The 25,472-nt window shown below is 41.2% G+C and overlaps 1 protein-coding gene across 5 annotated transcripts in view; it reads left to right on the forward strand.

The window, feature by feature from the left end:
* MYO18B (myosin XVIIIB) overlaps nucleotides 1-25,472 on the forward strand; it is a 1,573,426-nt gene that overhangs the window by 664,611 nt on the left and 883,343 nt on the right. For all 5 annotated transcript variants that reach the window (XM_085634174.1, XM_085634172.1, XM_085634173.1 and 2 more), the window contains one exon: nucleotides 326-539. In XM_085634174.1, coding sequence (XP_085490300.1) covers nucleotides 326-539 — 214 coding nt within the window. The remainder of the gene's footprint in view (nucleotides 1-325; nucleotides 540-25,472) is intronic.

A 25,472-nucleotide genomic window follows, 5' to 3' on the forward strand; every position in this document is an offset into this window, starting at 1 on the left:
GACTGGATATCTTATCACTGAACTTTGCCTGTCCAAGGTTTTAGTATTCATGGATCCCCAAAAACTGAGGCTTAGCTCAGAGAATTCAAAGGTATGTGAGGTAGGCAGGAAAACAATTTGCAAACCACAAATTAGATATCTTTTGAGTAATCAAGTAAAGGATATTGAGGTTGAAACATCTGCTACCAACTGGGTTTCAAACATCATTTAGTCTGTGCTTTTTATTAGTTTAAGTTAACACTTCACCACTACAAATTTTCAATCTTGTAGTAGAGTAATGCCATTCAGAGTCTTCAACTTCTTAAAACTCTTTTTTCCATTCCAGGATGCACTGAAAAATTTGATAAAGCGATCCCAAATCCATTTTGTCCATTGTATTGTCCCAAGATCTGGGGCAGAAGGTTATGAATGGAACATTTCACATCCTTGCAGACCTGGAGCAGAAGTAGAGACATTGAAGGCTGCAATTGATGTTCCATCACTGAGAGTACAACTGTTTGGAGCACAGCTACTTGATGCATTACGCCTGTTCAGAATAGGTGGGTTTTCATATTTGTGCACATGATAATGGAAAATATGATTTCATCTTGTGAAACAGAATTTCTGAATTAAATTGTCACTATTATCCTTGTGTCATTCATTGTATTAAATCAGCTTAAAATGTCGATGTTTTTAAGGATTTAAGTACTTAGATGCTATGTGAATTTTGATGAAATTTGAGTGAGTTTCGTTTATGACTAAATGCAAATTTCTTCTTTCTTGAGTATTGCCTTCTTAATTTCTAAATTCTAGTATTCTGAAACATGTTGAACCAGGAGCAACACACTTATTATCGTACATTGGACCACTGATTTAGTTTTCTATTAATAGCTAGGGATGGGGGGAATTTGCGTAGTCGCGCTACGTAATGCTTCGCAAAACGGCAAAAAATCTCTGCGAACATGCAGAAATTCTGCGAACACATGGAACTGCTTGTTCGCAATGCTTTTTTCCTGTTTGCGATCACTGTTTGCGTGCTCGGGGGTAAATATCTTGCGAACACGCATTTTGAGAACGTGAACAAGCAAAAAAGTCCACGAAGCCGTGGAACACAGACTTTTGGGCAATTCCGCGTTCTCCGTGGAATGCGAAATTAACCAAATTCAACAAATTCTGCGAGCAGGACGAAATTTACCGTCCAGGCCTATTAATAACAGTATTTACTCACTTTGCCCCTGATTTTCAAAAATGTATTTCTTTATCTAAATGAGCAGAATTATTAAATTATTCTCCTAGATTCTGGTCTTTGTGTCATAATACAGTCAATTGACTTCAATAATTTGTTATGCGACTCAAAAGAAAAATAATATCACAAACGTTACAATTAAATGATCAAATCATATAATATAAAAAGTGCAGGCCATCATGGTCAATCCATTTCTGCAAAACAGTCTTTACCATCTTGAAGGCGAAGACACAAAATATGCCAGCAGTGTCATGTGGTGCTGAGGATATGCCAATAGTAAAGTGACACGAGGATTATTCTCAAAGTAAAGGTTCTGGCATACCAAGTGACGATCTTATTCCTTCGCCTAAACAATCTTCCTCATTGATCACAGTTGTGGTTAGTCCAATAGTAAATTTCGATGTGGAGTACAACTTGACAGCAATGACCAGTGAGGGTTTACCTCAAAGAAATGTTTCCTGCATATTGTACGAGGATTTCTCACTTTCAGATATTGACCCAGTCCTTGGTAGGAACTGTGGGTCACAAGTTATGGACTTTCTACCCCACATGACGGGTACACCTTCCCTAACAATGCCTCCTGGCCTTCATCTTTTTAGCAGTACACCTTTGAATCACACATTGTCAATTTACCAATTATCACCAACCCCAGATCTGGAGATGTTTGATAAACAGTCGTACAAACCTGCGAACATGGAAGTAAAGGTCTCTACTTCGTTGCTTTGTTTGCAGAGAGTCTTATCATCTATACTAACCCTATTGGATATATTGTAGGGGGGTCTGACGCTATCCATGATACTGGGATAGCAATATTAAAGATACTGATGCATGGGAGAGATGCTCCAAAATGACCGGTGTGAGTCTGGCAAAATAGTCCTAACTGGGGCGTCTAAATCAAGAGTAGCTTTTCAGTCGAAAATTGTGGTGAATATAATATTATAAAATTGTGCTTGTTTGCAATATAGAGGTGTTGATGTTTTTCCTGTGTTCATGAGAGGAGAGAGACAGAGAGATGGGCTGGGTTTATTACAAAGAAATGAGATGGATGTGTGGTTTATTCAATGCTCTCCCCTATTGATGATCCCCCGGGGTTGAAAGTCCACCTTGGAAAGAGCTGTAGGTGCGTGTCATTTAGGAAATCTAAGCTTGATGAAGGCGTAGGTGTAAAAGATGATGATCAAAAATGGAACTGGTTGCTGAGACGTTTAAATAGTGTATGTTCATCTAGCTGCCCTCTGATGCATCGTAATTAGTAATAGCTAAAAATCATCTCCTGGAATGCTGCAGGTCTAAAGAATAGCAGATAGAAGCTTCTATACTGGAGTTTATTAAAGGCAGACATGATTTGTCTCCAAGGGAACTGGTGTGATGGAGAGGTACATTGTGATGATTATTTTATGCTCAATTGTAAAGGCAAAGCCTCTAGGAGGGGTCACACAAAAGGGGTGGGGTAGCAATTCTCCTTACCAACAGGCTTAAGTGGAAGTATGAGTGTCATTAAACCACTCTGACCTTTTTCTGTTGGTGACCCTGTTTCATTCTGGTGGGGAATTACGTTGGTAAACGCCTATGTTCCACTGGACACACCATATGATCCACTTCATATGATCATTAAAAATACGTTAGACAAAGAGCAGGCCCTCCATGTACATTAGAAGGTGATTTCAATTGTAAAATCTCCAATCTTACTCTGCACAATTAGGTGATGTCAAAACCCTCGTATCGCTTTCCCGACAAAAATGAGAACAAATAAGAGAGGGAAGTCTTAGACTAGGGGGGCATTTTAGACTATGTGCTGGTTAACTGCTCCTCATTTTATTTGTTGGCTGACCTAAAAGTAATTGATACCACCTTAGTGCTCATTGTTTCCTGGTCTTCTCTTTTGGATTAAATATATTCCCTATTTGCTTGTGGAGGTTTGATAGGGTCTCCTCTAAATTCAATAAAAAAACAGAGAGAACTCAGTGTGACTACATAATAATCTCAGGCCTAAAGAGTACATTACAATCATCCCTTAATAACCTAGGTGCCAGGGTGGATGATGTGCTGGAGAGTTTCAACATATTTATGAAGCAGATTGTGGCAAGTACTAAATGTAAAACATCCAAGGGTAGTTTTAAACCTACCCCCTTCCAATTCTCTTACCAAATAGAGAAATAAACGCTCTAGTTAGAAAGCAAAACATGCAGTACACGTCTGAGAGGAATGCCAGGGTTTCCCTATTAAAGAGGCGTAAGGAGCCAGATAAAGACCTACCTAAAAAATGAGGCGAGTGGGTTGCACTATGAGAGGCTGCAGTTAAGAGCCAGACGAGATCCTTCTGGACCTTAGTTGCAGATGGGTGTGGGTCAAGAGCTAGATCCTTCCCCTCAGCAATAGAGGAGGATAGCTGGATTCAATCAATTTCTAATCTTAATGTGGCAAATGGAGAGGTGGATAGCTTTCCTAATCCGGACGTTAGTTCCTCTACTCTTATTTCTCCTTTTTTGAAAGATATCGAGCTGGCCGTATGAGGAATGCATGCATCTGCTGCAATGGGTCCAGACGAGTTCCCAATATCCATATTAAAAAAGGAAGTATGACTTGGAGTAGTATTTTGTTCCCTGTTTTTAAAAATTGCTTGAGAACAGAAGTGTTCCCCCCTCCTGGTCTCGGAGTAAAGGTATTGCCCCGTCTATTGGTGAAAGAGCAGTGGTTGCTTGCTCTATGCGTACTACATAGTAATCTTTGGCCTTACCCCCAAATCAACTGGAGGCCTTGCAACAATTTTCTGCTGCTCATCACCTGAAGATTAACATCTCTAAAAGTAAAATAATGTGCTGTAATTGGCAAGAAGAATGCCAAACACGTCAATTTCTCTAGGTTTCTGTGGTCCCAAAAGATAGAAGTAGTAAAGTCTTACACCTTCTTGGGGAACATAATGTGCAGTAACCTGAGCAATAACATGGCATCAGCCTTACTACCTATGCTGATGACACTCAGTTAGTCCTTTCAATACACCAGGACGGAGACAGGGTGGCTGCCAACTTCCAAGAGGGAATGTTGGCCATCAGTTCCTGGATGGCAGCCAACTGTCTCAAATTGAATTCCAGCAAGACTGAGATCATGACCTTTGGTAAACTTGAGCCCTGTTGGTCCCCTCAGTGGTGGCCAAATGATCTGGGGACTCTTCCTACACCTGTCACTAAACTGAGAAATCTTGGAGTCATCTTTGACGATCGGCTTCTTTTTAACCATCATGTCAATAATGTTGTCTCAGCTTCCTTCTTCACCCTGAGGAAAATTAAAAAGCTCCTACCCTACATCCCAATCTCAGCTGCAAAGACCCTAATTACTTCCCTAGTACTTTCAAAAACTGATTATTGTAATTCCTTACTCCTCAACGCCCAGGAAAAGGTGCTCAAAAAACTTCAGTTGGTACAGAATGCCGCAGCCAGGCTTCTGCTTAACATCCCTAAACATAATTCCATTTCTCACTCCATTCGCAAACTCCACTGACTCCCTGTGAGGTGCCGTATTAAGTTAAAGGCCCTCTGCATAGCATACAAGGCCATCAACAACTCTGGTCCTCTGTTCCAGAAACACGCTTTTAGACCTTTAGAAACACCTAGAACACTTCGTTCTTTATCAGCTCACCTCCTCAATGTTCCACGCACTAAAAAGGTCACTTGGGGTGACAGAAGCTTCACAGTTGCTACTGCCAAACTGTGGAACTCACTCCCCCTCAGGATCAAGACATGCCCTACACTGCTTAGCTTTAGAAAACAGCTCAAAACGTGGCTGTTTTCATAATTCTGCCTCACTTGTTCAGTTTGATCATCAAAGCGCCGAGACACCTTTGGGTATTTGCGCGCTGTAAAAATCGCAAATATAAATAAATAAATAAATAAATAAGGCTCATGTTGAGAATAATACAAGCAAAGCACAGTCTCAGGCTAAGGAGCTGTATGCAATTCACAGGGCGAAGGAAGAATACTCTTTACCTATTTTCTAGAGGTCTACAGTGCAAAACTCCCCACCTTGCTACTCTATGCGTTGGAAACTATTGACATAGCTAAATGGGGCTTCTCAAATAGCCCCTTCTGTTGAAAGTCCTACTCGATCATTAAGATATATCTTTCACCCTACCTTGGTTAAGCCCGAAGTAAGAAGGACAGATGGGAGAGTATTAAGAAACATTACTTCGCGTAACTTCACAGTTTCAGTGGTGTTAAGGCTGGAAATGGGTCTAAAAAGTGGTTTTACTCAGGGCTTGGTGGGGGTGGTTTGCTGGGTGTCTTGCCTGGAGAGATGTGGTGAAGATACTTTAAGGTTTTGTGCGAAAAAATAAATTCTGGTTAAAAAAAAGGAAAAGTCACTAGTCTACAGGAAGTTTCTGTATGCTGTAAATCAGCTCCGACTAGATTTAAACCCAGTTTTCACATTGCCTGTGTTGCAACTAAAAGCTAGTTTATAACAGGCCACGCAGGCATCAAGTATCCCCCTGGATAGGCTGGTGTGCTTTAAAAAAAAGTGATTTCAAAATAATAATTATTCAATTGTACTGAGCATATCCTAACCTTATATAAAATGGAACTTACCACATGGAGTGAGGCATTTCTGGATTATGTTGCTATTAGGCACTCCCCCTTATGGCAAAAGGCTATGGAATCGCTGCTGAATGTAACCTGAACAGGATGCAAGAATTGAAATACTTCCTATTTGTCTGTCAGGCCCTTCGATTACAACGGCAACGTTGGCTGAAGCCAATTTGCCTTCAGTTGTCCACAAAAACTTCCTTGGAAATGCATCAAGCACTTTATAGTCCCCCAATGAAATATGTTTTTTACTTTTTTTAAATGTTTTCTAAATTTGTATTGATTGTAAACTTTTTAGTTCAAGTATGTACTGTTTCATAAAGCACTTTTAGGTATTTGAATGTGTTAAGAATTTGTCTTGTATTTGAATAAAACGTTGGCCCTCTTCAGAGTTCTGTAACATAAATAAACTTGAAACTTAAGTGCCTTTTTAGCAGCTATAGGAATGAGGTCCCACCCCTCCAAGGGCCTGCCCCCTCCTCACAGAGAATCTTTCATTTGTAAATTGTCAAGTATGGGAAAGAAGAAATTAAATAGCAGGCTATACCGGCCATTGTATTTGGGATTCGTAATGCGCGCAGCTACTCAAAGAGTGTACCGGCGCGAGCCTGGAGGTAGGAAAGAGGAGGCGGCTAGATGAATAGGAATGTTTTGAGCCTTTTCCTGAAAAGTTTGGAATCCTGAATGCTGCATAGATTCAGAGAGAGAAGGTTCCAGGTCGATGATGCTCTGACGGCAGGAGATCTCCCACCCATTCTCTTAAGGCGAAACCTAGGGGCATAGGCGAGAAGCTGCGTCGCAGAGTGCAGCTGCCTGGTAGGAATATAGAACCTGAAGCGTTTTCTTAGGTAAACATGGCTGTGTTCAAAGAGAGTTGAATGTGCCAGGACCAGGGATTGAAACATAATCCTCTCCAGTAATAATGGCAACCAGTGGAGATCCCGCAAGTGTTGTCTCACACTGGTCTTTATAAGGACATTAAGGAGAGTTCTGGCCGCGGCATTCTGAACCACCTGCAGTTTGTTCAGATGGTTGCCAGGCAAACCTACATATAAAGCATTGGCGTAATCCAGCCGCGATGATACCAGTGCACATATAACAGTTTCCCTAGCTGACCTAGGAAGAAGAGGAAGGAACCTTTTAAAGAATTTCAAAATGCCAAAGCATTGGTCAGTCAGCTTCGCAATCTGAGTGGAGAAGTTCAACTTCTCTTCAAACCAAAGTCCCAGGGTTTTTGTGGGGAGGCCTTCCGAGGTCGGCAAAGTAGAATCGTCTGGCCAGAGTGATTTTCAAAACTGAGGAGCGAAATCCCCAAAAAGGAGGAGCTCAGTTTTTTCCTCGTTACATTTTAACTGAGCAGTGAACAGTCATCGAAAAACCGCTGACAGACAGGATTTGGGAAGCATGGTGTCAGAATCATTTTTCTTCCATGTAAAGAGGAGCTGGGTATCATCAGCATAAGCGATTAACTTGGTGCCAAGCTCCTCAGCAAGCTGTATCAGGGGAGTGACATAGATGTTAAAGAGAAGAGGGCTCAAAATAGACCCTTGAGGCACTCCCATGGTCACAGTCTGAAAAGAGGAAGAAAAAGGGGAAATTCAAGTCTGTTGCAATTTTAGCCATCTCCAAGTGCCAATATCTAAGAGACGGTCCAGCAGCAGCGAGTGTGGCACATTGTCAAACGCCGCTGATAGATCTAACAAGATGAGGGCTGCCCGATCACCTGAGTCCAACGTTTCCTAGATGAATTCAGAAACTTCCACCAGAGCCGTCTCAGTACTGTAAGTGGCTCTAAAGTCAGATTGAGCCGGGTGAAGCAGGTCCTGTTATTCAACATACTCTGACAATTACCTGTCAACCAATTTTTCGCAATCTTTTGCCGCAGCAGGAAGGAGGGACATAGGGCGATAGCTGGAGGAGATGGTATGGTCTATAGTAGGTGTTTTCAGCAACTGGACAATTCTAGCCTGGTTCCAAGCTACAGGCACAGTAGCTGTGGTAAGAGAAAGGTTAATCAGCTGATTAACCACTGGATTGACAGTCTCTGCGACCAGAGACAGCAATCTAGCTAGGCAGGGATCAGCTGGTGAGCCAGATTTAAGAGACTTGAGGACCGCCAAAGAGTCCTGCTGAGCAATGGCTGTAAAGGTGACCAAAGTTGATGGCGAAGCCAGGGACTGCTGATTAAGGGGCGCGTTCAAAGCTGAAAGCCTTTTGCCGGCATCAAAATGAGTTTGGATAGCTTTAATTTTGTCAATGAAAAAATTTGAGAGTTCTTCGCACCAGGCAGATGAGGCGGGATGAATCATAGCCTCTGTTTTAGGGGAGAGGAAACTTTGAACGATTTAAAATATTTTCTCTAGCATTGTTCCTGGAGAGGGCAATGTGTTCTGCATAGTGAAGGCTTTTAGCTTGCATGATCAATGCATAATAGGCTTTTTGAGCCTTTCTAAGGGCCGTGTTAGCAATCGGGCAGTACTCCTGTCTCCACTTCTGTTCTAGTTTTTTGCACAGATGTTTCTGGGTTTAGGAGCAGGTGAGAACCATGGTTTGGAAGGGGACTCCCTTGTACGCCCACTATGAGTGTCATGGGAACATTTCTCCACCGCCTGGGAAATTAAGTTGGTAAAACTGTCAAGGGTTGCAGTCAGGTCATTGGAGAGAGATGGACATGACTCAGCTAGGACAAGACTGAAGGCTGAGGGGTCTGTTTTGCCTGTAGTTTTGTCTTGTGGCCTCCAACAAAGGGGATTAAAGGCCTGCTCCAGCGTCGGCTCAGGCTTTTAACAAGGCAGCTAGAATGTAATGGCCGGTATAGCCAACTACAGAGGGCTATTAGAACATTCTGCCACTAGTGGTCAGGATGTTCTAACACATAAAACAAAGGCCTCTCCGAGCCCAAGGGGAAATAAATCCCCTTGGGCTCTGAGAGGCCTTTGTTCACAGCAGCAGCTGTGAATATTAAAAAAAACATTAAAATGGAGCACTCCATTTTGTACAATGGAGTGCTCATCATTTTAATGTTTTAATACAATTTAATTACTGCAAGCAGCAAGAACCGTATTACCCGCTAACTTCTAGAATATCATTGGGGGTACGATGTTGTCTTATCATTTACACACATATTTATGCATACATATGAATGTAAAAATTAGGCAGGGATTACATAATTTTTAAACATTGTATTGCCCTCATCTATGACCAGTGAATAAACCTAGGAAAAGATTGTCAGATTTCCATTAATTTGAATCACCTATAAGGTCGGAGGGTTAAGATTTACTCCAAGAAAATGTGCTCTTGCCTAGTCCTCAGGAAAAAAAAAACATGCATACCTGCATATATGCTAACACTGCTTAAGATGCCAATACTTCTGCTGCACGTTTTTCCAGACAATTTTCTACTGGTCCTATTTGCTTTCTTTGCTGGTAGTGCCCTTATTATAGCCTCAGCTTGAGCTCTCTAGCTGTGTGCTCTTGCTCAAACTTGGTGGGACGATTTTCAAAGACATTTGTCTCAGTAAGTGTTACTTATTTGCAGAAATGACTTGTTTTATGAAAGCGAATCCAGGTGTGGCATTTACAGAACTGATATTTGCACTCAAGACATTTGCATTATATTGCGGCAAAGGGAAGTAATGTGATGCTTGTGTCAATTTTGCTCCTGAGGATAGCGGATATTGAGGATGGGAGGCATAGAAAGTTTGGGAACATCCACAAAAGCCCATACATGTGGTATTTAACCACTTGCCTCTGACGTATTTCAATCCTAGGAACGTTCAGATATTTACTCCTGTCAAAGAAAGGTGTACTTCTGTTCGATGTTTGACCCTAACAGCCGTATCATCGGTGGGATCTAGGTAAAGTTGTTTCAACATGAGCAAAGCTATTTTTCCTGATTTGTAAACAAAATACACAATACAACATGTGCATAGACTTTATTAGATGCCAAAGCTACTCTACATACAAGCAGGGCCGGACTGGCCGTAGCGGGCACCGGGCAATCCCCCGGTGCGCCGCACGGGTGGGGACCGGTTTTGGGCCCCTGGGGGCCGTTTTTGTTACAGGGCCGTTTTTGCAGCATAGCTGCAAAATCGACCCTGTAAAAAATCGGCCGAAAACCGGCCCTCGCAAAGAGCTCGGCGGCACCTCCAAGCCCCGGGAGGCCGGCCGAGCACTTTGCCAGGGCCGGTTTTCGTTCCCAGTCCGGCCCTGCATACAAGTGCAAATGCAAAAAGCCTTTTCCATGAATGCAAATAGGAATTTTCAGTGGTTTTGCAGGCGTCATCATGGAAATATGCAACTATTGTAGGTTTCTGGGAGTACTCAGTAAAATCTTTGTGAATTCCTAGCTATTGAAAATCTACACTAGTTGCGAGGAAGTAAACTTGCAAGTGTAGACTTCTGAATTTGACTGTAAATCGGGCCAAATGTGCTTAAACGGATAGGGCAACCCTTTGGATTGAAGTGGGCTGCACTTCCTGTGAGTTAAGAGCTCTCAGGACAGCTGCTTGAAACGTTTTCACAAATTAGAAAGAAGAATAAGATTTGTTCTATCAGTGGAAAATTAATAAGATTGTTAAAGAGACAGTACTGGTGCAGATTGACCTACACGTGGAGGCCTCGTGTCAAATCAGCAGTGTTTGTTTTGGATCAGCTGGGCCCCACCAATGTCAGGCTCTTTTTTGGTCAAATACTAAGTACAACATCCAGACAAAACATTGACACGACATATTTCCCATCATGTCTTTCAGATGCCCATGACAACAATGCAACGATGTGAGTTCTTTGTAGAAAAGTACGCACGGGTACCAAGTTTAGTATATTTTCCATTGCTTCATCTGCAAATTTAAAAACCACCAATCACATTTAGGTTTTTGGTAATTTAATGGGTAAATGTGTGACGCTTCACTGAACGTTCTCCAGGGTACATTACCTTTCCACCTATGTCCGCCTGTCAGGCTGAAGTACAGGTAGAACTAAAGATTGTTCTGGACTAGGTATAGCTAATGGGTGACTCCACCCTGAAGGCTAGTGGAACACATGGCTCCACCATTGTGTTGATGAGAACAACCTTAAAGTTGCAGCCCAAGTGTCTGTGAGCAATGAGGGGCCACGTGTGGAAGCCGCAGTGTCTTAGATTCTACGTATAACCCTCTGGCTGCCGGGGTATCCGCATGCCCCTGTGGGTGTGACTGTCCCTACTGTTTGGGCAGACTTTATGCAGACATTGTAGGGGCCCCTCCCTTGAAGTTTTGCCTGGTGGCAATGATGTATGTATACCTCATAAGAGTGTCCTGATTACACCTCTCAACAAACAAACACACACACACACACACACACACAACCACTCACAGTCAAAGCTCTAAGAGGGATTCATCAGCTCTACCTAAAAGGGCCGTTTGCGGGTTAGCAGCTGAGCTCCTCGTTTCCAGAAGCAGTGCCGCTATGTGCTCTGGTCCTGGAAGCTGGTATGGATCACATTGGTGCACGGACAAGTTCGGTGCTTGAATATGTTTGCATTCTCAATAAAAAACCTAAGAGTCATTGAGTCAACTTAAAAGCATCAAGCTTAGTTTTGCATCTTCTCTGCAGTGCGTCAGGTCAAGAAAAGTCTCACCTTAAACCTTTCTCCATGTCCATGTTCTGTATCAAGCAACCTGATTTGCTAACCCCATCTGCTTCCAATAGCAGCTTGTACAAGCTTCTCCTTCGAGAACCATGATCCAAAGAGTTATCTGCGCAGATCCAACCTAGTGATCTAAGGATCACTCATTCTTAGCCTGCTGTGACCAGCTCCGCCATAAAGAAAATTAGCTCAACAGTTCCTTTCAGAACGGAAAGTATCTAATTACAATGAGTTTAACCTCTTTCCGCAGCTCATCATTGTCCTGGTGTACCCTGGTGGGCCACTTCTAGACAGGTGGAGCGATATGTTTTATGAATCTTTAATGTCATTTTGCATTGGTTCTGAAAGATTATACTTTAGCATATGCTGTCCGGATGTGTGCATCTTTATGCCTCTGAATTCACAGCCTATAAAAATGTGCGTGTTTAGCTGTTGATTTATAATAGATTCTATCCATACACAGGCTCCATTTAATGCCTGAATCTTTGGAAGACATAGATAGAGCGCTGGCAGTTGCATCTCAATAGTCACATGCGTATTGATATATCAGAGAGAGAATTTCAGTATGTGCTCACGAAGATATGCTTCTTGATTTGGATTCTAAATGTGTGGGAGTTCTACGCTACAGTTCAATCTGAGCTGAATATTTATTTCTGTACTCAAATGTATAGCAGGACAATATGCAGTCACTGCTTTCATACAACTGTAGCTATTATGTCATCTGATTAAATATTCATGTAAACAGCTCTTGCACTTTCACTGATTTCATTCACTCTGTCGCAGGTAATCAGTGGCAGCATTCCCTGTTCTGCAGTAGCACTTTATTAAATAAAAGTCTGTTTGGGTAATGTACAGAAACACAATTAATCCTGCTGATTAGTTTTGGTATCAATTGAGTTCGATGTCAATCAATTTTCTGTTATAAACACTTACATATGGACGGAATTTTATTCAAGAACACTTCCTAATAGGAGAAGACATGGAAACTTGGATAGGTAAAAAGCATGACATTACCTAAGTGACCTTAATAAAACTGATTGTTTGGATGTAACATATTTATTTTCTTCATGCAAACACCTGTGTACATTTTAAGTTTCAGCTCCTGTACGACAACTAGTCTTAGTAACAAAATATATGTGGCAGCTTGGATTAAGGGTATTGGATTTGTACAAAGTTAAAACATGTGGTAGACCACAAATAAATATACACATCTTTTGCACACGGTGGAGCTGAGTTGTGGGCGTGGGGTGACTCAATTCCAGGATTTCTTGGGTTCAATAAGATATCAAACTATTGCTGACTGGCACTAGTTTCTGCAAGTGCCGCTCCTGAGGCCTGTTCCGCAATATTTCTATAACTCCTTGTAGTAAGAAACTAGGTCAGTTTTTCAGAAAGCCTGATAAAGAGGGATTTAACAGCGAGCCTTAACATTTCTGCTTTGTCACACCGATTGATTCCCGGTGTCTCCAACAGACTATCATCCCTGCAAGAAGAGAAAACTAATCAGGAAGGTGGCGGTGCAACCTTGTTGCACTGCTATCTTGCAAATAGGTTGGGAACTAAACCTGTGAGTAAGCGATATTTGTGAACTGGAAATACAGACTAAAAGCAAAGTAACAAAATGACACCAACATTTATTTTGTATTTACATTTGTGTGTTTTTCAGATGCGATGGCTCTCTAAAATTAAATGTTGGACAATTCTTTGTCAGCTTGTGTACTTTAGACTTCTATATTGTATGAAAATTCAATGCTTTAACTTTAGCAATTGGCAATAGGTGAAATTACAAAAAAGAACAAAACTATTTGCTACAATACAACACCAACGTGAGAAGTGCGAAGGTGAACAGGCTGTCATTAAATCTGTGAATTAGTGAAGGGTTACCCCTTTAGAAATATTAAAGAAGACAGACAAAGACTGTAGATGAAATGATTTTTCTAGATGCAAACGGGGTGAGTTTCTATTTAATGTATACCTCAAGTTATAACGAGCGACAGCAGCTGCCAAACCGAAGTGGGGGGTTGGGAAAAAAAGAATAATAAAAATATAAACGTGCCTTTTCTGCCAGCAGCCGGGATCTTCTGTTACCGCGCTTCACTGCTCCTTTTCTCCCATCCTGGCACTACAATTCCCATGAGCACAGGATCCCTGACCCCACGCAATTCCAGTGCTTCTCTCATGCTCTTAATCCCAGCATGAGAGAAGCGTTGTGATTGGGCGGAGCGGGCTATTTTGCGCACCAGCAGGGCCTGGGCACCTTTGCCCCTGAGCACTAGGATATTTCCAAGGAACAGCCTGGAGATATCCAAGTGCACATGTCGGTTTGGCCGTTCATGGACAGCTGGCCAAACCGACATACACAATTTCAGTGTCTAGCACTCCTGCTGTGTGATGCTGCGGCATGGTCCCGCCCCACCCTAGAACTGGCAAACGTGAAGTAAAAATAAAATGACAATAAAATAGTTTTACTGGCATTTTATTTTTCTTCTGACTGCTGCATTTCAGCAGTGGGGCAACACTCCTCCGCCAAACCAGAGGAGCCGCCCCTGGTTGTAACCAAGTACATCCTAGACATAAAAAATTACAGTTCAGCCACGTTGCTCCTACTGATGTCTTCAGGAAAATACTTTAAAGGTTTCTCATTCATTTACAAATTAAAAGAAAATGCAAAGGGCTCTTGTTTTATGTTAAACGTAAAAATATGAATATTGACATCACTCTCTTTGACTGAAAAATACATTGATGATGTAAAAGTAGTTTATTAGATCTCAGCTATATTTAGGCTATCCTGTTTTAGGTTTAAACCTATAATAACAGATACAACCCCAGTGAAAGGGAAATAGCCCTCAGCAGTGTAAATATGTAAACACTGAAAAAACACTTGCACAACTACAAACTAAATACCATTCAAAGAAAGGAAAAGGAGAGTGAAAGAGTCATTTGTATTTCTTCCCAAAGGGGCCAATACAATATAACTTTGTTATACAAGGAAGCACCAGGAAAGTCTGGCCTAACATTATTCTGCTTGAGTTTTGTTGTTTAGGAATGTCACAAAAATATTGTTTCTTCTTCATTTTGCTTTTTTCAGTTTTGTGGTCTTTGGTCTGCAGGGTTTAGAAGTATGTTTTAGGTCTTATTTAATTATTTTATAAACTGTAGAGAAGGATGAAATATGAAAATCATATATGATATTTTGGCTACATTTGATCCGTTCACTGATAGGTGAAATGGCTGGTTTCATAAGACTCTTTCCCAATAGGCACAATCATATTTACCCACAGACAAAGCATGGGTGAAACCCTTTGATCCATAAGCTCTCTTTTCTAGCCAGTCAGGTGAATTTTCAAACACGCCAAGCTTTAAAAATTCAATGCAGGGTGTAGTGACAGGTATATGTGAAAAGAGTGCTGTCCCCAAGCATTTGGGATAGTCGTGAAAACAAGACAACAGACTTTTGAAAAACATGGAAAACAGTGTCACTTGGAATGCTGCTGCAAAATATTTTTACCAAGTTCAACAATGATTGGAGTGATATTGGGGCAGATTTATAATAACTGGCGCATCCCTGCATATCAGCAGGGATGCGCCAGTTATTTTGCGCCCCAGCTCCGCCATCATGAATGCGCCGCATTTATAATGCGGCGCACCATGGGGCAAAAACGGCACAGATGCGTCACGCATCTGTGCCTAAAAGTGGCGCATTGCTGGAGTTGCGTCGCAAGCGCGACGCAGCTCCAGCAATGCTCTGGGGGGCCCTATCTGCACAATGCTGCGTCAATCCTTACGCCTGCTTCAAGCAGGCACAGGGTTTTGACGCAGCATGGGCTCAAAAGTGACTGAGTGAAATCTTGTAGATTTCACTCAGCCACTTTTAGGAGGCGTTCCTGCGCCGGAACGCCCCCACCTGCCCTGGAACGCCTACATGTGGCGCAGGGCTTTACAACGTGACGCATCTCCCAGATGCGTCACGTTGTAAATACCTCGCACCATGGCGCAGGATTTGCGCCGCTGCTGCATCACAAAAGTGACGCAACGGCGGCGCAAAAGTGGCGCAAGTGCAACATAAATCTGCCCCATTGTTTGTATTTGCAGTGATTCAGCTATGTTTATGAAAATGTTGTGTGTTGACGTGTACAAATTGATACCTGAGCTTAAGTGATTTCTTGTAAGAGATCCTTCCACTTGCTAAATGGTATACTGAAAGCATCTTTACAATTTTCAGAGTTAATGAAGAATGCTACTGACTTTGTAGTCCATTCTGGTCATTCCAACTGTGTCATTAAGCTGATGGTTCTCAGTCCTAGAGGCTGTGAATGCTATATCATCCATGTGGCAACCGTTTGCAGAGTTTTTGATAGGATGTGAGGATCTTTGGTCGCATATTGATAGTAATGTGAAAAAAGTAAACTCTACTGCTTTCTTAGATTTTTATAGGAAAACATGACTGCTATAGTGCACATAATAAACAACTTGGGTCTGAAAACACCCTTGTCTACCAAGTGTTCAGCGTAATTGGTGGAGAAGTGAAACATCTCCTTGAGAGTATGGTGGAAAACAGTTTTAGTGACTTTGGCACTGAAACCTGTTCCATGGTAGAATGCTTGCCACTTGGTAAGCAAAGAAATGTTGAGGAGCAATTCAGGCAATTTTATTATACAATGCATGAGAAATGGCTTGCAATGATGCATAGAAAAGTCCCTTCACCGACCATGTCGTTTGAAGTCAATGAAGCCTCACTGTGGTACTCTGCACAAGTTCTAGATTCCTTCCAAAAAGGCAAATTTTCTACGGTCTTTGAAAAGTACTGCTTCATTTTTGACCGCTTCAATAATTCTGCGGGCATATGCACCCAGTTCAATGTATAGGTTGCAAAACCTGTCCCAGAGAATCATAATCTTCAGGTGCAGCAGTAGTGCCAATTTTCAGTTGGCCTTTTCACAGATTAAAGTTTATATTGTAAGGTAAGAGCGAGCTGCATGACCAAAGGCTCACTGAAGAAGTATTGTATGGTGTACTACGATAAGTTTGATTTGTAAAAATGTATTTCGCCTCCATATACACTGAACATACAATGTCTGTATACCATGCACTATTAATGCATAAAGCAAGCAATGATCAAAGCATAACATTCTATAAACACTGGAAAAACACTGTTTCTGTTGTTTTTAATGGCGCAAGAATGTGTAAAAACTCATAACCACTGTTTTTTTAAGGTAGTGAAATCACTGAGTAAACCCCACCAGAATTTACCCAAAAACTGAAAACAGGAAAGCCTAGGTATATTTAATCCTTATTCTTCAGTTTTGAATGTGTGTTTTAGGTTTGGATTGAAAAAAGAACAAAACTATGCACATATCATTACTTTTTTAAATTACATTAGAATGAGTGCATTGGTGTGATACAGAAGACAAACATACCAGTTTCCATTTTGAGGAAATAAAGCAAAATACCACTGTAATAATTGAACAGTCTTTCTCAACCTTTATTTAGATATTGTCTCCCTTTGGCATTAAATTGTACATTGGTGTTGACTACTTCACAAGCGCTTTCACTTAACAATTTGTTCAATTTAATTTTCACATGTGATCTGTGTCGCATGCTGTGTCTTTATCTTTAAATTTGGAAAGTGAATTTGCTGCACTTGCTAATAAAGTAGACAATCCCAGTTTCATTCAGTTGGCCCTGATGCAAAATCAACATTTCTATCAAATGTTGATAAATATTTACATATTGATTACAATAATTTTCTGCCAAAATTGCTATTGTAGGCTTAGCTCACACATATATAGAGAAATAAGCCTATTAACAAAAAGTACCAGCTGTTCTTTCTCTACTCCTAGACAATCTCTGCCTCTGCAATTAAAATGCAGCCTCCAGTTGGACATTTTGGAGAGGTAGGAGTTTCTAACAGTTTCAGACGAGTGGAAGTAGTTATCCATTCCTGCTGCACCACCGGGAAATAATTTGTCTTAGCAACTGGGACCTTTCTTCTTCATGTTGGCTGCAGGGAGAAAGAGACTTCTGCTTTGATTGAGGTGCCTTTGCTGTATGCCTGTGAATACTTTGGAAGCTTTACAATGCATGCACCCCAGGTCAAATATTTAGTAGCTAAAGGACGAATCTGCCCTGAGCATTTTCTCTGTGCAAGATCTCTTACACTTGAAAAAAACGTGTACCCATCACCAGAACTCTGCCATCTGTGAGTCCTGCTCTACCACGTGGTACCACACCATTCCTGAACCCTTGGAAGTTGGCCTGAAGGTGCTCTGCTGAACTGCAGAGTGACGCATCACCTCACAAAAGCTCGGCATCGTAACTACTGCATGATGCACCCACGATGCAGGACTTCATATCGCAAGCCAAAGCCTCCACAGAACCGGTGTGATGCATTCTCAAAGCATGCCTTCGAATCACAAGACCCTCGTTGACAGCACCCTCAACGATGGATGACTCTGCATTGCAAGCCCTGCAACTTATTTGGAACCAGCAGTTGTGCTACGCATCTTTAATGCAGGACTTCATATCACAAGTTCCTTCTCAACAGCATCCTCACTGGCAATGCAGTACCTCGCACTGCAGCCTTGCAGATTCCCAGAACCATCGCTGTGTGATGCATCTCCATACCAAGACCTCCCATCACCTCGGCAATGCAACATATCCTCGATGCAGAATTTCTCAATGCTCCTCAATCAGGATTTAAGGTACTTTTGTGCAATGGGCCTAATGTGGTCCTTGTAGTCAGCCCACACTCCATCGCTGTTGGGCCATGTTCTTGCATGTTGTTACAAAATACTGATAGTGGTTGTCACCATGCATCATACCTGCATAGACAGTAGGCAAAAATGGCACTCCAAGAGGGTGCCCCAAAGAATTGCAAAGTGTCCTTCTTTGTGTTTAACACTGTAAGGTGTGGATTGGAGACATGTTTACATGTTTCCTATGCTCAAGACCATGAGACCCCAATACACGTCATCTTGTTGATCATGCTGTGCACGTAATAAAGAAACTTGGATGTTATGCCCTGAGTGAAAGCTTTATCATGTTCTTAAGGGGGGAGGAATACAATTATATATATATATATATATATATATATATATATATATATATATATATATATATATATATATATATATATATATATATATATTACCTACTGGCGGTCGCCAGTAGGTAGTTATAGTTAGGACCACGTTTCCATAGGAAATCCGCAACATTCTATTTTGAATAACTTTGGCGCCGGTCGACGAATCCTCGCGAATTTTTCAAAATAGGTGGGGCGCTACGCCCCGCTCCTACCCTGAAAGTCTCGGGGGGATTCGTCAAGCGGGGGCTGAGATAAAAGGGGGGTCCCAAAACGCGTTTTTCCCATGCATTTTTCCATAGGACCTTTAGACAGGGCTACAGCCCGAACGGCTGAACAGAATTACTAGAAATTTGGCAGAGAGGTAGTCCTCAGGTCAAGGAAGTGCCTTTTGTAGGTTTGGTGTAAATCTGTTCAGTAGATTCTGAGAAAATAGCCTTTAAATCAATATATATATCTGCTTACGGTGCGCTTACGGTACGCTTACCGTACGCGTACGGTGGCGTGAGCGAGCGCGATTCTGATTGGCTCTTAGATCTTAGTAAACATTCGAATCGGCCGAAACCAGGAAGCGGCGGCCGCCATTTTCTCTCTCGCACTGAGAGTGATTTTTAAAATATAAAGCCCAAAAACATGTAAAGGGGCTGTTTAGACAGCTCCCACACACATAGCCATGTTGAGGGAGTCCCCAAAGATCCCCCAAGGCCAAAAACGGAATTTTTATTTGTTCGGTAATTTCGCCGATTACGCTTACCGTACGCGTACGGTAAAAATTAAAAAAAAAAAAAAAATTATCCACACTTTCTCCTCCCCGTGTGCAATTGGTGCACCAATTGTGCATGGCTTATTATACATGAGATAAACTAAAATATTAAAAAAATAATAATAAAAAAAAAAGTTATCCACACTCTCTCCACCCCGTGTGCAAATGGTGCCCGGAGGGCACCATTTGCGCATGGCTTATAAAATATACGAAAAATTAAAATATTACCTTTCAAAACGAAGTGCATCATATGTCCTCCATGTGTGCACGGTGCGCGAAGCGCATCGTGCGTACATGGCCCATCTAGTGTAACGTGGGCACGGCACTAACTGCGTAAAGTGGGCGCGCGGTGCGCGAAGCGCACCGCGTGCTCACTGTGCGCGCACGGTGCGCGAAGCGCACCGTGCGCGCATGGAACGAACTGCGTTAAGTGGGCGCGCATGCCACGAATGGCGTAAAGTAACTTAGCATTTAAAAAACCGTACAAATTCACTGAAAAAACCATAGGTTTCACACACGTTATAGTTAGGAATTAGCATTTAAAAAACCTTGCAAATTCACTGAAAAAACCATAGGTTTCACACATGTTATAGTTAGCGGAAATTTTACTGATAAAAAACCAATGAAATTCCCCCGTTATAGTTAGTGCAGGCAACTATAACTCACGCGACCGCAATCTTCTGCTGATGACATATGTGTCTTTATGAAAAAAAAATATTTGTAATATATGTATAGCTAAAAATGTATGGAAGAAGACATGGGCAAATAAGTGTCTAAATACAGTATTAGCATCAGCAGAGGATTGCGGTCGCGTGAGTTATAGTTGCCTGCACTAACTATAACGGGGGAATTTCATTGGTTTTTTATCAGTAAAATTTCCGCTAACTATAACATGTGTGAAACCTATGGTTTTTTCAGTGAATATATATATATATATATATATATATCACAAGCCTTCCTGTACCTCCTGGCGGTGAACAAGAAAAGCAACGTCCCACACGAAAGCTCTTTGATCACAGGTGAGATTTATTTGCTCATCGCATCACTTCTCATTCCTCACGACGCGTTTCGGGCATCGAGTGCCCTTGATCACATGATATATATATATCATCTACTGGCGGTCGCCAGTAGATAGTTATAGTTAGGACCGTGTTTCCATAGGAAATCCGCAACATTCTATTTGGAATAACTTTGGCGCCGATTGACGAATCCTCGTTAAATTTTCAAAATAGGTGGGGCGCTCCGCTCTGCTTGTACCCTGAAGGTCTCGGGGGGATTCGTCAAGCAGGGGCTGAGAAAAAAGGGGGGTCCCGAAACGCGTTTTTCCCATGCAATTTTCCATAGGGACCTGTAGTCCAAGGTACAGCCCAAACGGCTGAACAGAATTACTTTAAATTTGGCAAAGAGGTAGCCCTCAGGTCAGGGATGTGCCTTTTGCATATCTGGTGTCAATCCGTTCAGTAGTTCCTGAGAAAATCAAAAGTAAAATCATATATATATATCTGGGCGGAGCCTAACCACACATCTCATCGTGAGATCTGATTGGCTGTCAGCACTTCATCCAAGAAGTGTTGGCAGCCATCTTGGGACCAATATACATGATAGCACCTCATTAAAAAGCCTTGCAGTTAATAGAAGATTTTAAGACTTTAGTTACATTATAAATCATTTGTTGATGGTACCATACTCATTTTAGGAATTGTGATGTGTTCTAAGGTGATTTTACCATGTGAAAAAGCCTTCTGCTGTGATATCATGAATCATGTTTGAGAGAAAACTATTTTCTCATGCTTTTCCCACAGAGGTTTGGAAGGTGATCAATAAGCTAAACTGAGAGCATATTTTCTGTAAATTCACGTTATCTTTCTCAGTCATGTGAGAATGAAGTCTGACATTCTCAGTAAAACATGTACATCCAACAAGGGCAGAGACTGTCAGTTGATTCCTTTGTGTTCTACTGCAGCTTCCCAGAGTGTTCTAAAGAACAACTAGAGCGCTAACAGTCCTACTTATGACAAAAGTATGGCACACCTGAAGCCATCTTGGTTGGAATAAAGTGGTAACTCTTAAAACATTTAATTTAAAAAGGAACAAAATGAGGGGGTTCATTTTGCCATAGAAAGTATGAGTAGTGCTGCAGAAAGAAAAGTTAGGGCACATTTTGAGTGACTTCTCAAATCCTCTTCTATTTCATTAAAACATTCTGACATGCAGACTGAAACATGCACTTTCAATACCAGCAGCAGACTTCCCTGGTGAGCAGTAGCTTTACAACAGTGATCTAATAAGCAACTAGAGTGCTAACATTCTGAATTTATGGCAAATGTGTGACACATCTGAATGCCTTCTTGATGGAATCAAAGTAAAAAACTGAACGTTTTTCCTACTGAGGAGACTGTAGTAAATGAGGAAATTAGGAAACATCATAACAAATAAGTCTCCCAAAATGGCCACCAGAGACAAAAGAGCCCAAATGTACCCAAATATCACCGAGATGTAGCCCAAGTATAGCCCAATGACAGAATGTCCCAGAGTGTTCTAACGAACAACTAGAGCGCTAACAGTCTTACTTATGACAAAAGTATGGCACACCTGAAGCCATCTTGATTGGAATAAAGTGGTAACAGTTAAAACATTTAATTTACAAAGGAACAAACTGAGGGGGTTCATTTTGCCACAGCAATTATGATTAGTGGTGCAGACAGAAAAATTAGGGCACATTTTGACTTCTCAAATCCTCTTCTAATTCATAAAAAAATTCTGACATGCAGATTGAAACATGCACTTTGAATACCAGCAGCAGACTTCCCTGGTGAGCAGTAGCTTTACTACAGTGATCTAATGAGCAACTAGAGGGCTAACATTCAGAATTTATGGCAAATGTGTGACACATCTGAATGCCTTCTTGATGGAACCAAACTAAAAAACTGAAAGTATTTCCTACTGAGGAGACTGCAGTAAATGAGGAAATTTGTAAACTTCATAACAAATAAATCTCCCAAGATGGCCACCAGAGACAAAAGAGCCCAAATGTAGCCCAAATATCACCGAGATGTATCCCAAGTATAGCCCAATGACAAAATGTCCCAGAGTGTTCTAACGAACAACTAGAGCGCTAACAGTCTTACTTATGACAAAAGTATGGCACACCTGAAGCCTTCTTGATTGGAATAAAGTGGTAACAGTTAAAACATTTAATTTACAAAGGAACAAACTGAGGGGGTTCATTTTGCCACAGCAATTATGATTAGTGGTGCAGAAAGAAAAAATAGGGCACATTTTGACTTCTCAGATCCTCTTCTATTTCATAAAAAAAATCTGACATGCAGATTGAAACATGCACTTTGAATACCAGCAGCAGACTTCCCTGGTGAGCAGTAGCTTTACTACAGTGATCTAATGAGCAACTAGAGTGCTAACATTCAGAATTTATGGCAAATGTGTGACATATCTGAATGCCTTCTTGATGGAATCAAAGTAAAAAACTGAAAGCATTTCCTACTGAGGAGACTGCAGTAAATGAGGAAATTAGGAAACTTCATAACAAATAAGTTACCCAAAATGGCCACCAGAGACAAAAGAGCCCAAATGTAGCCCAAATATCACCGAGATGTAGCCCAAGTATAGCCCAATGACAGAATGTCCCAGAGTGTTCTAACGAACAACTAGAGCGCTAACAGTCTTACTTATGACAAAAGTATGGCACACCTAAAGCCATCTTGATTGGAATAAAGTGGTAACACTTAAAACATTTAATTTACAATGGAACAAAATGAGGGGGTTCATTTTCCCATAGAAATTATGAATAGTTCTGCAGAAAGAAAAATTAGGGCACATTTTGACTTCTCAAATTCTCTTGTATTTCATAAAAATATGCTGACATGCTGACTGAAACATACACTTTTAATACCAGCTGCAGACTTCAGTGGTGAGCAGTAGCTTTACTACAGTGATCTAATGAGCAACTGGAGTGCTAACATTCAGAATTTATGGCAAATGTGTGACACATCTGAATGCCTTCTTGATCGAACCAAACTAAAAAACTGAAAGTATTTCCTACTGAGGAGACTGCAGTAAATGAGGAAATTTGTAAACTTCATAACAAATAAATCTCCCAAGATGGCCACTAGAGACAAAAGAGCCCAAATATAGCCCAAATATCACCGAGATGTATCCCAAGTATAGCCCAATGACAAAATGTCCCAGAGTGTTCTAACGAACAACTAGAGCGCCAACAGTCTTACTTATGACAAAAGTATGGCACACCTGAAGCCTTCTTGATTGGAATAAAGTGGTAACAGTTAAAACATTTAATTTACAAAGGAACAAACTGAGGGGGTTCATTTTGCCACAGCAATTATGATTAGTGGTGCAGAAAGAAAAATTAGGGCACATTTTGACTTCTCAGATCCTCTTCTATTTCATAAAACAATTCTGACATGCAGATTGAAACATGCACTTTGAATACCAGCAGCAGACTTCCCTGGTGAGCAGTAGCTTTACTACAGTGATCTAATGAGCAACTAGAGTGCTAACATTCAGAATTTATGGCAAATGTGTGACATATCTGAATACCTTCTTGATGGAATCAAAGTAAAAAACTGAAAGCATTTCCTACTGAGGAGACTGCAGTAAATGAGGAAATTAGGGAACTTCATAACAAATAAGTTACCCAAAATGGCCACCAGAGACAAAAGAGCGCAAATGTAGCCCAAATATCACCGAGATGTAGCCCAAGTATAGCCCAATGACAGAATGTCCCAGAGTGTTCTAACGAACAACTACAGCGCTAACAGTCTTACTTATGACAAAAGTATGGCACACCTGAAGCCATCTTGATTGGAATAAACTGGTAACACTTAAAACATTTAATTTAAAAAGGAACACAATGAGGGGGTTCATTTTGCCATAGAAATAATGATTAGTGCTGAAGAAAGGAAAATTAGGGCACATTTTGAGTGACTTCTCAAATCCTCTTCTCTTTCATTAAAACATTCTGATATGCAGAAAATGTGTGACATATCTGAATACCTTCTTGATGGAATCAATGTAAAAAACTGAAAGCATTTCCTACTGAGGAGACTGCAATAAATGAGGAAATTAGGAAGCTTCAGAACAAATAAATCTCCCAAGATGGCCACTAGAGACAAAAGAGCCCAAATGCAGCACAAATGTCACCCAGATGTAGCCCACATGTAGCCCAATGACAGAAGTGTGCAAAAACACTTATTTTTTGTGTATTTGCAGTTTTATATAGTGCAGACTTGTCAGGTATTGGAGTGCTTTACATGAGCATTGGTTACATCACACAAGATCAAATTCATTCTGTTTGTAGACATGGGGAGATTTGACCAGAATCACAGAATGTTGAGCTGAAGCAGAAACTCCAACCTGGTTCCCCAGTTGCAAAGTCTGCAGCTCTGGAAGTAACACCACATCCTCTCCCCTAGGTGCAACATTTAATCCAGTGGTCAACTGGATAAAAAAACATAAAGATTACAAATAATTTAAAAGTTCTTTGTCGCTATTTGAAAACTCAGAAAATATGTCCTCATTTTAGTTTTTTAGAGCACTAACCATAATTTTGATGCAAATAAGACCCTCTCATATATGTAATTTCTAAAGGAAATACTCTAGGTATTACAGTTTTGATTACATCAAGATGACGTCAGGCGTTTCACACTTTTGTAATAAATATAGAATGTTAGCAATCTAGTTGTTCATTGGGATACTGTTGAGAGGCAGAGGCCAGGGGCACGGACTCTGACAATTGAAGCCAGATAGGAGAGTGCAGAGGCAACAATTTGACCACACTGGGCAGGCAGAAAGGGCAGTGGCAGCACAACAGACTATGGAGGGCATTGGAAAGGGGGGCAGGGGCAACAAACCAACAATACAGGACTGGCAAGAGAGGCTGTGGCAATGTAATAGACCATTGTGGGCAGAAGGAAGAGGCAGTGGTAGTACAACCATACATGCCAACAGACCCGTTTCAGCCAGAAAACGTCCAATGTTTTTAAGCTCAAATGGGCTTTACTTGATCTGTCTCCTGTCTACAATCTCCTCTTTTTTAATGTAACTCAAAGGGGAAAATCAATACCCCAGTTTTTTTTCAAAATCTCCCTCTTACCAAGTTCAAAATGTTTGCAAGTATGGTACATTGGATCATGGTAGGCAGGAGGAATTGGGGTAGGGAGATGG

This window comes from Triturus cristatus, chromosome 11 (genome assembly GCF_964204655.1).
Source record: "Triturus cristatus chromosome 11, aTriCri1.1, whole genome shotgun sequence".
Lineage (NCBI taxonomy): Eukaryota > Metazoa > Chordata > Amphibia > Caudata > Salamandridae > Triturus > Triturus cristatus.